General features: G+C 46.4%; 3 protein-coding genes across 3 annotated transcripts; 1 reads left to right on the top strand and 2 right to left on the bottom strand.

Annotated features, from left to right (window-relative positions):
- Positions 1–635: 635 nt before the first annotated feature.
- LOC138357029 (putative uncharacterized protein ENSP00000383309) lies at positions 636–9,267 on the top strand. Its single transcript, XM_069313565.1, has 2 exons — positions 636–1,206; positions 9,149–9,267. Exons 1-2 carry the CDS (start codon positions 636–638, stop codon positions 9,265–9,267), a joined length of 690 nt encoding a protein of 229 aa, XP_069169666.1.
- Positions 9,268–11,957: 2,690 nt separating this feature from the next.
- LOC138357028 (polysialic acid O-acetyltransferase-like) lies at positions 11,958–12,452 on the bottom strand. Its single transcript, XM_069313564.1, has one exon. It carries the CDS (start codon positions 12,450–12,452, stop codon positions 11,958–11,960), a length of 495 nt encoding a protein of 164 aa, XP_069169665.1.
- Positions 12,453–12,457: 5 nt separating this feature from the next.
- LOC138357027 (zonadhesin-like) lies at positions 12,458–13,018 on the bottom strand. The gene has a single exon (XM_069313563.1). It carries the CDS (start codon positions 13,016–13,018, stop codon positions 12,458–12,460), a length of 561 nt encoding a protein of 186 aa, XP_069169664.1.
- Between the last annotated feature and the right edge of the window lie 225 nt (positions 13,019–13,243).

The raw sequence follows: 13,243 nt of genomic DNA, 5'->3' as shown, positions 1-13,243 counted from the left end.
ACACACGCATGACACCCCACACACGCATGACACCCCACACACTCATGACACCCCACACACGCATGACACCCCACACACGCATGACACCCCACACACGCATGACACCCCACACACGCATGACACCCCACACACGCATGACACCCCACACACGCATGACACCCCACACACGCATGACACCCCACACACGCATGACACCCCACACACTCATGACACGCACACGCATGACACCCCACACACGCATGACACCCCACACACGCATGACACCCCACACACGCATGACACCCCACACACGCATGACACCCCACACACGCATGACACCCCACACACGCATGACACCCCACACACGCATGACACCCCACACACGCATGACACCCCACACACGCATGACACCCCACACACGCATGACACCCCACACACGCATGACACCCCACACACGCATGACACCCCACACACGCATGACACCCCACACACGCATGACACCCCACACACGCATGACACCCCACACACGCATGACACCCCACACACGCATGACACCCCACACACGCATGACACCCCACACACGCATGACACCCCACACACGCATGACACCCCACACACGCATGACACCCCACACACGCATGACACCCCACACGCGCATGACACCCCACACGCGCATGACACCCCAAACGCGCATGACACCCCGCACGCGCATGACACCCCGCACGCGCATGACACCCCGCACGCGCATGACACCCCGCACGCGCATGACACCCCGCACGCGCATGACACCCCGCACGCGCATGACACCCCGCACGCGCATGACACCCCGCACGCGCATGACACCCCGCACGCGCATGACACCCCGCACGCGCATGACACCCCGCACGCGCATGACACCCCGCACGCGCATGACACCCCGCACGCGCATGACACCCCGCACGCGCATGACACCCCGCACGCGCATGACACCCCGCACGCGCATGACACCCCGCACGCGCATGACACCCCGCACGCGCATGACACCCCGCACGCGCATGACACCCCGCACGCGCATGACACCCCGCACGCGCATGACACCCCGCACGCGCATGACACCCCGCACGCGCATGACACCCCGCACGCGCATGACACCCCGCACGCGCATGACACCCCGCACGCGCATGACACCCCGCACACGCATGACACCCCACACACGCATGACACCCCGCACACGCATGACACGCACACGCATGACACCCCACACACGCATGACACCCCACACACGCATGACACGCACGCGCATGACACCCCACACACTCATGACACGCACACGCATGACACCCCACACACGCATGACACCCCACACACTCATGACACGCACGCGCATGACACCCCACACACTCATGACACGCACACGCATGACACCCCACACACGCATGACACCCCACACACGCATGACACCCCACACACGCATGACACGCACACGCATGACACGCACACGCATGACACTCCACACACGCATGACACCCCACACACGCATGACACCCCACACACTCATGACACGCACACGCATGACACCCCACACACGCATGACACCCCACACACGCATGACACCCCACACACGCATGACACGCACACGCATGACACGCACACGCATGACACTCCACACACGCATGACACCCCACACACGCATGACACGCACACGCATGACACCCCACACACTCATGACACGCACACGCATGACACCCCACACACTCATGACACCCACACGCAGGACACCCACAGGACACCCACACACATGACACACGCATGACACCCACACGCAAGACTCACGCAGAACACCCACACGCATGACACCCACACGCATGACACCCACACGCAGGACACCCACAGGACACCCACACACATGACACACGCAGGACACCCACACACATGACACACGCAGGACACCCACACGCATGACACACGCAGAACACCCACACGCATGACACCCACACGCATGACACACGCATGACACCCACACACACATGACACACGCAGGACACCCACAGACATGACACACGCAGGACACCCACACACGCATGACACCCACACGCATGACACACGCAGAACACCCACACGCATGACACACGCAGGACACCCACACGCATGACACACGCAGGACACCCACAGACATGACACACGCAGGACACCCACACACATGACACACGCAGGACACCCACAGACATGACACACGCAGGACACCCACACACATGACACACGCATGACACACGCAGGACACCCACACGCATGACACACGCAGGACACCCACACGCATGACACACGCAGGACACCCACACGCATGACACACGCAGGACACCCACACGCATGACACACGCAGGACACCCACACGCATGACACACGCAGGACACCCACACGCATGACACACGCAGGACACCCACACGCATGACACACGCAGGACACCCACACGCATGACACACGCAGGACACCCACACGCATGACACACGCAGGACACCCACACGCATGACACACGCAGGACACCCACACGCATGACACACGCAGGACACCCACACGCATGACACACGCAGGACACCCACACGCAGGACACCCACACGCATGACACACGCAGGACACCCACACGCATGACACACGCAGGACACCCACACGCATGACACACGCAGGACACCCACACGCATGACACCCACACACGCATGACACCCACACACATGACACACGCAGGACACCCACACACATGACACACGCAGGACACCCACACACATGACACACGCAGGACACCCACACACATGACATACGCAGGACACCCACACACATGACACACGCAGGACACCCACACACATGACACACGCAGGACACCCACACACATGACACACGCAGGACACCCACACACATGACACACGAATCTCACACGACAATATATGAGGTTGAATGAACGCCATCAACATTGCATCAATGCTGACTGCGTTGATTCGGAGTTTAATTAGCGTTGCTCCTGGAGACTGGGCCTACTGGATTGAATATATAACTATATTGCAACTTGCAACGAGGCGTCTTGAGGGTTATCTTGAGTTAATTTCGAGGCTTATCGTCCCCGCGGCCCGGTCCTCGACCAGGCCTCCTTTCTGTTAAATACCTGCCTGAAGCAGCCCGTAGCAGCTGTCTAAGTCCCAGGTACCTATTTACTGATAGGTGAACAGGCGCATCTGGGTGAGAAAAAACTCTGCCCATTTGTTTCCACCTCTGCCGGGGATCAAACCCGGAACCTTAGGACTACGAATCCTGAGCGCTGTCCACTCACCCGTCAGGCCTGTGCTGATCCTTCTCCTTGTGTCGTACAGTATCCTCCGTGATGATGGACCAACTAAACACGGGAAGCCTTTAACATCTTTTCTAAGAACATGACACATCAACGCAGACATTTAATGTTATTTTTTTTTAATTTTGCCCCGAGGGGAGAGTTTATTGAGCAGCGTCACTCATCCTGTGAGTGGACACAACGCCATAGCAGCATGTACAACAGTCCCCAATAGGAAGAAAACCCGCTGGGTTGTTAATCCTGTCACTTGTACCCAGACACAGCTGGGACTTGCTTAACTGTCTCAAGTGAACAGCTCCTCAAAGACGATGTTTAATCTGTATATAACATATCGGGTCTCTTCATCTTCTACGGTATATATGTGAATTGAAGTAATGTCTCCTATTGAGCATTTCTCCCAAAGCCTTTTTGGGCTTTATATGGAGCTGTTTTAGACTTTTTGCTGCTGTTTATCTGGATCCGCTGTTGGATGATATAAAGGCTAATACAGCTGACTGTCGTGTAGTCAGTTGGATGGGATTTTTTTTTTTTGCCCTCTATATGGGGCCTGACGGCTAAGTAAAGAGCACTCGGGATTCGAAGTCCTGAGGTTCTGGGTTCGATCTCCGGCGGAGGTGAAAACAAATGGGCAGAGTTTCCTCACCCAGATGCCCCTGTTCACCTAGCAGTAAATAGGTACCTGGGAGTTAGATAGCTGCTACGGACTGCTTCCTGGGGGTGTGTAACAAAAAGAGGGACTGGTAGAGGACCGGGCCGCGGGGACGCTAAGCCCCGAAATCATCTCAATATAACCTCAAGATATATATTTAGAACGTTGTTACAACTTCCTATATTGGTTGTTATAACTGGTTAGGAAGTGTTAAAATTTGTTCGAACATTGTACCAACGTCGTGGTTTCGGTGTGTTTTTGGCGGGATATCTCCGACACTCCCGCAGCTTCCAGAAACGATGAAATAGGTTGACACCTGGTTGATGGGGTTCTGGGAGTTGTTCTACTCCCAAGCCCGGCCCGAGGCCAGGCTTGACTTGTGAGAGTTTGGTCCACCAGGCTGTTGCTTGGAGCGGCCCGCAGGCCCACATACCCATCGCTGGTGACAAACTCTGGTTCTTGCCTGGTGATGGTTGTCAGGTAAGGAAGGGTTGGTGCACCTCCCAGCCCGCTCTCGTGTACACCAACTCACAAATGTGAATATACCATTTATTGGCAGACGATGAGTCACGATAACCGGGGCTGAAGATATGATGACCAACCCCACGCATCATCAGAAGATGAGGAGACGACGGCGACGTTTCGGTCCATCATGGATCGGAACCAAGAACCATGGAACCAAGTCGATTCAGAACACAAAAACAGGTAACACTTAGTGGGCCAGCCAGAGGCTTATATTCCTGTAAACGAAACAAAATCGATTCATCTTCTGGTGTTGTGATTTGGTCATCTTTTTGGTGGGCTGCATCCTGAAGATGGTCAATTGATGAGCAAGAGATACCTGAGTTTACCCCCTGACAGTTTACCTGTACCCAGTCCAACCACTTGGGCTGGACGGTAGAGCGACGGTCTCGCTTCATGCAGGTTGGCGTTCATTCCCCCCCCCCCCGACCGTCCAAGTGTGGTTGGGTACCATTCCTTCCCCCTGTCCCATCCCAAATCTTTATGCTCACCTCTTCCCTGTGTTATATAGTTGTAATGGCTTGGTGCTTTCTCCTGATAATTCATTCCCCCCCCCCCCTACCTGTACCCAACATTAAGATATAAAGAACAAAAACTGATGTTTTTTTTTTTGGTTGGTGTGGGGGGGGGGGTGTGGGGTTGGTGTTAGGGTTAAAGCTTACCAGTCTGTGACAGGGTATTAAATTATACATTATATACAACATTATGTACCTCTAACCATCCCAAAAGTATACCTTAGCCCTGATGATGGTTCGGGACTTAAGTAAATTCAGTGTATATATACACCGACAAGCTCTCGGTGTATGTATGTATATATATATATATATATATATATATATATATATATATATATATATGTCGTACCTAATAGCCAGAACGCACTTCTCAGCCTACTATACAAGGCCTGATTTGCCTTATAAGCCAAGTTTTCCTGAATTAATATATTTTTTCTAATTTTTTTCCTATGTAATGATAAAGCTACCCATTTCATTATGTATGAGGTCAATTTTTATTATTGGAGTTAAAATTAACGTAGATATATGACCGAACCTAACCAACCCTACCTAACCTAACCTAACCTATCTCTATCTGTTAGGTTAGGTTAGGTAGCAGAAAAAGTTAGGTTAGGTTAGGTAGGTTAGGTAGTCGAAAAAACATTAATTCATGAAAACTTGGCTTATTAGGCAAATTGGGCCATGCATAGTTGGCTGAGAAGTGCGTTCTGGCTGTTAGGTACGACATATATATATATATATATATATATATATATATATATATATATATATATATATATATATATATATGTCGTACCTAGTAGCCAGAACGCACTTCTCGGCCTACTATGCAAGGCGCGATTTGCCTAATAAGCCAAGTTTTCCTGAATTAATATATTTTCTCTAATTTTTTTCTTATGAAATGATAAAGCTACCCATTTCATTATCTATGAGGTCAATTTTTTTTTATTGGAGTTAAAATTAACGTAGATATATGACCGAACCTAACCAACCTTACTTAACCTACCCTAACCTATCTTTATATGTTAGGTTAGGTAGCCGAAAAAGTTAGGTTAGGTTAGGTAGGTTAGGTAGTCGAAAAACAATTAATTCATGAAAACTTGGCTTATTAGGCAAATTGGGCCTTGCATAGTAGGCAGAGAAGTGCGTTCTGGCTACTAGGTACGACATATAATATATATATATATATATATATATATATATATATATATATATATATATATATAATATACACACACACCTTGCCTCCCTTTAAATGTAAATTATGTTCTGTATAAAAGTATAATATACTTTTATACCTGACATCATTCTCGATATATGTTATTCTATAACTTTACAATATAGTATAAATCTTAAGGCAGAGCAAGACGCCCTGAGGAGTCCGGGGGACGTCAAAGAGGCTCCAGGGCCCCGGGTTCTAATCACTCGGACAGCGAACCTCTTCACTACACTCCAAACTTTTCCCAAAGTTTTTTCCTTCTTTTTTTTGTTTCTTTTCACCGTGACACAAAGTTCGAACTATCAGCTATTTCTTCCAAGTCTTGGTATGCCTTAGAGTGATTTTTTATTTATAATTTTTATGTGAATTGATTAACTTAATTAAGATCTGACTCAGGAGATAACTTTAAGCATCATGCAGTAATTACATAAACATATTGACCCGAAAAAAAACATTATTTTCTTTCTAAACTTCATTTCCTTTATTAAAGTAAAAAAAAAATAATAATCGGTTAATGGATTAAAATTAAGACATGGATTATAGAGTAATCCAATGAGAATGAGAAACTTGAACCTTTGGGCGGCTGACCAAGTTTTCAACTTCCACAATTTTATGAAAAGTTTCAAGAAAACCATTCGGGCCAGGGATATACCAGCCCACCAGGTGAGTTAGCTAATTAGTACAGTGGGTTCTTTTTTAAGAAAACCTTGTGGGGGGCGGTGGGGGGGGGCAGAGCCTGTGATCCTCTAAAAGTTGGTTTCCTCTCCATGAACTGGCTTGGCTTGTTCCCCTCTTCATCAACTGGCTTCGTTTGTTCTCCTCTATATCAGGTGGCTTTGGTTTACCCCCTTTAACATCAACTGGCTTGGTTTGAGCCTCTCTACATCAACTGGCTTTGGTTTATCCCCCCCTTACCATCAACTGGCTTCGGTTTATTCCCCTCTACATCAAATGGCTTTGGTTTATTCCCCTCTACATCAAATGGCTTTGGTTTATTCCCCTCTACATCAACTGGCTTTGGTTGATTTCTCCCTGTATTAACTGGATCGAGTTTGTGTTGTCTCTGAGGAAGACGATACACCCCCCCCCCCCGACACTCAACACTTCCCATCAGAGATGAGCAGCGCCCCCACACGCAGCGCTTGGCAGCGTTGTATTCATGTATATTCGGCATTCAAGGCGTGATAATTCATTCATCACGTCATGCAAGGTGTGATGAATACACGGTGTATGTAAACTGTTAACAACTGTTCGGTGGTTGATGTTTCGTTCATCCGGGGAATATGGGAGCCTCGAACCAGCCACGACCTCTTAGTACGGAAGTTCAGTCGATAGAGTGACCGTCTCCCATGTCTAGGGTCGGCTGTTCGTAGCTACTAGTGCCCAGGTTAATGACACGTTGTGTGGGTTTCAAATATATATATATATATATATATATATATATATATATATATATATATATATATATATATATATATATATATATATATATATAATATATATTCACCATGATTCACCATAATACTACCATGATCCAGTGTCATAATGAAAATATATGTACCTCAGTTTTTCATGTCAATGTCGCCTAAGGCTCAGAGCAACATCAGAATGTAATCTGAAACCAAAGATTCTTTTTAGTCTTTTCATGCACTAATTTTTGCATATAATTCGTAATAGTTTAACAATAATTGGAAATATTTTAAGAACATTTGGTAATATTTTAATAAAATTTGATAATATTTAAATTAATTTAATAAAATGGGTAATTTTTAAATATGTTATTTTTTTAATATTTGGTATTTTTAATATTTTATTAAACAATTACAATGGGTAAAGAGGGTTTCTGTATTGCCGAATTACATCCATAACTAAGCCACTCGTATATAAATTTATTTATAAATATTGAAACCCCTTTTTTGTATTATTCAAATTTTATTGTTACCTTCCAATATTTTCACTACATGGTTTATGAATGCATCGCTCTCTAAATAATGATTAATGAAATGAACGGACATTGCAATTACTGGGGGAATATGAGTGGGCATAACCTTGATTTGTCGGAAATACTATCAGAGTCCTGGCACTGGTTTGGTGAGGGGAAGTCGGCCCGTCCTCATACAGCCCGTCCTCATACAACCCGTCCTCATACAACCCGTGCTCATACAGCCCGTCCTCATACAGCCCGTCCTCATACAACCCGTCCTCATACAGCCCGTCCTCATACAACCCGTCCTCATACAGCCCGTCCTCATACAACCCGTCCTCATACAGCCCGTCCTCATACAACCCGTCCTCATACAGCCCGTCCTCATACAGCCCGCCCTCATACAGCCTCCAACAGTGGGCTCCCCTCTTTTATTTATGGTAAACACTATACCCCCAACACAACCGCTGACCTTCGTAATGTTCACTACGCATGAATCGCACCTCTGGATTCCGTCACCAAAATGACGTCTAACCCAAATAATATAGCAAACAAAACCTTAATACCTAACACATCCTAAGCCAAACTATACGCGAAAAATATCAATGTCATAACGCTAATTTCCATTTGGGAAAAATGTTAATTTTATGATCGAGTACGAGCTAGGACGACTACTGCTGGAGGATGACTTACCTCTCAAGGATTTACCTTGAGGTAAAGGATCTCCACAAACGTGCCTGGCAAGATTGATATGAGTAGTCTTCTATTTTGTAAACAGAAGACTACTCATAGATGATGAGTCGTGGCCTTGTAGATGATAAAACTGTTTTAAACACTCTTTACATGGTACACTCGGTATGGTCTTTATGCCTGGGGAGTCCAGAAACGCGGGTTCGATTCCATTGCATAGCAGTAATATTTTCTCCGAGGAGTTGCATGTACTGGTCATCTGATTTAATGAAAGACAAATGCAGCAACTTTCCCTGTACTATGAGGGAGAGTCATTCAACACTGTCTCGGTGTAAAGGCATTCTCTCTAGTCCGGAGACGTCGTCTCTGGCAGTGAAAAGAGACTTGTATATCTCCAAGGAATATTCAACGGCATTTGAAGATGGCCGTTGCATTCAACTTGATCATACTTCATAGGATCAATTCTATAGTATGACTGCCGAGTTCCTTGTCCGAAACTCGGGAAGGAATCACACTGCTACACTTGCAAGGAATCACACTTGCATGCATATCATGCATTCAAGTTGGAAGATGACTGCAGATATCTATTTATCTACACCCAGAGAACACCTGTCACAGTTTTGGGTCTGGTTGCCTACTGTGCTTGTTTTATGTTTTATTGTAATCATAAGGGTAAGTGTTTGTCTCATTTGGTTAATGAGGATAGGGGCATTTGCCCTTTTTTTAACAGCATGGACTTTGGAATGTACAAAACATTTCTGGGTAAGATTGGGGACGTTAATCTCCATCATTAATTTGTCATTCTAGTTACAAATGTTAAAAATAGACATATGGGAAGCAAACGCAAATTATGAAGTTGGTAAAGCAGGGCACACATAGATTAATCTAAATTGTTGTTTAATATATATATATATATATATATATATATATATATATATATATATATATATATATATATATATATATATATATATATGTCGTACCTAGTAGCCAGAACGCACTTCTCAGCCCACTATGCAAGGCCCGATTTGCCTAATAAGCCAAGTTTTCCTGAATTAATATATTTTCTCAATTTTTTTTCTTATGAAATGATAAAGCTACCCATTTCATTATGTATGAGGTCAATTTTTTTTATTCGAGTTAAAATTAACGTAGATATGTGACCGAACCTAACCAACCCTACCTAACCTAACCTAACCTATCTTTATAGGTTAGGTTAGGTAGCCAAAAAAGTTAGGTTAGGTTAGGTAGGTTAGGTAGTCGAAAAACAATTAATTCATGAAAACTTGGCTTATTAGGCAAATCGGGCCTTGCATAGTAGGCCGAGAAGTGCGTTCTGGCTACTAGGTACGACATTATATATATATATATATATATATATATATATATATATATATATATATATATATATATATATATTAGTATATTTTGGTAGCAGTCTTTCCTGTAGACATATTTTATTAAATATGACCGAAAAAGTAAGATTAATAATTCTAACACGAATTTTCTCAATCTTTCGTACATTATGCTTCACTGTTGGAGGTAAATCAAAAATCACTTCTCCAAAATTAATTTTTATTTCTAGTCTGACGCGACACGGGCGCGTTTCGTAAAACTTATTACATTTTCAAAGACTTCACAAATACACAACTGATTAGAACTTGCGTTTCCCTGATTTTATATCTACATTTGAGTGAGGTGGGAAGGGTGATGTGGCATTACATTTGAGTAAGGTGGGAAGGATGATGTGGCATTAGAGGATATTAATAGGGTATTAAAAGTATCAACACAAGACAGAACACGAAACAATGGATATTGAATAGAAGTGTTTGTAGAAAGCCTATTGGTCCATATGGACCAATAGGTCCCCTCACACTCCTGGTCTCCTCACACTCCTGGTCCCCTCACACTCCTGGTCTCCTCACACTCCTGGTCTCCTCACACTCCTGGTCCCCTCACACTCCTGGTCCCCTCACACTCCTGGTCCCCTCACACTCCTGGTCCCCTCACACTCCTGGTCCCCTCACACTCCTGGTCCCCTCACACTCCTGGTCCCCTCACACTCCTGGTCCCCTCACACTCCAGGTCTCCTCACACTCCTGGTCTCCTCACACTCCTGGTCTCCTCACACTCCAGGTCTCCTCACACTCCTGGTCCCCTCACACTCCTGGTCTCCTCACACTCCTGGTCCCCTCACACTCCTGGTCTCCTCACACTCCTGGTCCCCTCACACTCCAGGTCTCCTCACACTCCTGGTCTCCTCACACTCCTGGTCTCCTCACACTCCTGGTCCCCTCACACTCCTGGTCCCCTCACACTCCTGGTCTCCTCACACTCCTGGTCTCCTCACACTCCTGGTCCCCTCACACTCCTGGTCCCCTCACACTCCTGGTCTCCTCACACTCCTGGTCCCCTCACACTCCAGGTCTCCTCACACTCCTGGTCCCCTCACACTCCTGGTCCCCTCACACTCCTGGTCCCCTCACACTCCTGGTCCCCTCACACTCCTGGTCCCCTCACACTCCAGGTCCCCTCACACTCCTGGTCCCCTCACACTCCTGGTCCCCTCACACTCCTGGTCTCCTCACACTCCTGGTCTCCTCACACTCCTGGTCTCCTCACACTCCTGGTCCCCTCACACTCCTGGTCCCCTCACACTCCTGGTCCCCTCACACTCCTGGTCCCCTCACACTCCTGGTCCCCTCACACTCCTGGTCCCCTCACACTCCTGGTCCCCTCACACTCCTGGTCCCCTCACACTCCTGGTCCCCTCACACTCCTGGTCCCCTCACACTCCTGGTCCCCTCACTCCTCAATTACTCCAAGCGGCCAAAGACTTGCGTAATAACACTAACATAATAGTGAGGAAGGCAGATAAGTCGGCCACAAACGTCTTACTTTATCGCAGTGTCTATTTTGAGAGCGTAAGAACTATTCTACACGACACATCAAAGTTTAAATTTATTACAAGAAACCCAACTGAGAACCTCAACAAACGTGTGAACGCTCTCAAAGATGCAGCGAACGCTCAGATGGAAGGCCTAAAATTTGAAAGAGTAACAGGTGATTTTGGACCATGATATTTCTATAGTGATGTGAAGACGCATAAGCCTGGCTACCCACTTTGGTCTATGATTTAGATTAGATTATGAAACCCATGGTTTCATACGAGAAACCATGGGTTTCATACGAGAAACCATGGGTTTCATACGAGAAACCATGGGTTTCATACGAGAAACCATGGGTTTCATACGAGAAACCATGGGTTTCATACGAGAAACCGTGGGTTTCATGCGAGAAACCGTGGGTTTCATGCGAGAAACCGTGGGTTTCATGCGAGAAACCGTGGGTTTCATGCGAGAAACCGTGGGTTTCATGCGAGAAACCGTGGGTTTCATGCGAGAAACCATGGGTTTCATGCGAGAAACCATGGGTTTCATGCGAGAAACCATGGGTTTCATGCGAGAAACCATGGGTTTCATACGAGAAACCATGGGTTTCATGCGAGAAACCATGGGTTTCATACGAGAAACCATGGGTTTCATACGAGAAATCATGGGTTTCATACGAGAAATCATGGGTTTCATACGAGAAACCATGGGTTTCATACGAGAAACCATGGGTTTCATACGAGAAACCATGGGTTTCATACGAAAATCATGGGTTTCATACGAGAAATCATGGGTTTCATACGAGAAATCATGGGTTTCATACGAGAAATCATGGGTTTCATACGAGAAACCATGGGTTTCATACGAGAAACCATGGGTTTCATACGAGAAACCATGGGTTTCATACGAGAAACCATGGGTTTCATACGAGAAACCATGGGTTTCATACGAGAAATCATGGGTTTCATACGAGAAACCATGGGTTTCATACGAGAAACCATGGGTTTCATACGAGAAACCATGGGTTTCATACGAGAAACCATGGGTTTCATACGAGAAACCATGGGTTTCATACGAGAAACCATGGGTTTCATACGAGAAACCATGGGTTTCATACGAGAAACCATGGGTTTCATACGAGAAACCATGGGTTTCATACGAGAAACCATGGGTTTCATACGAGAAACCATGGGTTTCATACGAGAAACCATGGGTTTCATACGAGAAACCATGGGTTTCATACGAGAAACCATGGGTTTCATACGAGAAACCATGGGTTTCATACGAGAAACCATGGGTTTCATGCGAGAAATCATGGGTTTCTCGTCTGCATTTCGTTTTTTTTTTCCTTTTGGACTGGGACGAACTTGTCTGTTGCTTCCTTACACTTCTGCGTGATGTAGTCCATCATGTCTTGGGCCGTCTCTCCCCTGAGCTCTGTTTCCCATGTTATCTGTTAGGAATTTTCTCATAAGAACATAAGAATAAAAGTAGCTGTAGAGGGCCTATTGGCCCATACGAGGCAGCTCCTATTTATAACC

This window comes from Procambarus clarkii, chromosome 75 (assembly GCF_040958095.1).
Source record: "Procambarus clarkii isolate CNS0578487 chromosome 75, FALCON_Pclarkii_2.0, whole genome shotgun sequence".
Taxonomy (NCBI): domain Eukaryota; kingdom Metazoa; phylum Arthropoda; class Malacostraca; order Decapoda; family Cambaridae; genus Procambarus; species Procambarus clarkii.
The sequence above is the reverse complement of the archived record's forward strand: the minus strand, read 5'-3'. Positions and strand labels throughout refer to the sequence as shown.

Bases quoted from the DNA above. Each gene is read 5' to 3' on its own strand.
- LOC138357029 (XM_069313565.1), top strand. From the start codon at position 636: ATGACACCCCACACGCGCATGACACCCCAAACGCGCATGACACCCCGC. The intron at 1,207-9,148 runs GCATGACACCCC...CTCGGTGTAAAG, and splicing joins CACACGCATGACACGCACAC to GCATTCTCTCTAGTCCGGAG.
- LOC138357028 (XM_069313564.1), bottom strand. From the start codon at position 12,452: ATGGTTTCTCGTATGAAACCCATGGTTTCTCGTATGAAACCCATGGTT.
- LOC138357027 (XM_069313563.1), bottom strand. From the start codon at position 13,018: ATGATTTCTCGCATGAAACCCATGGTTTCTCGTATGAAACCCATGGTT.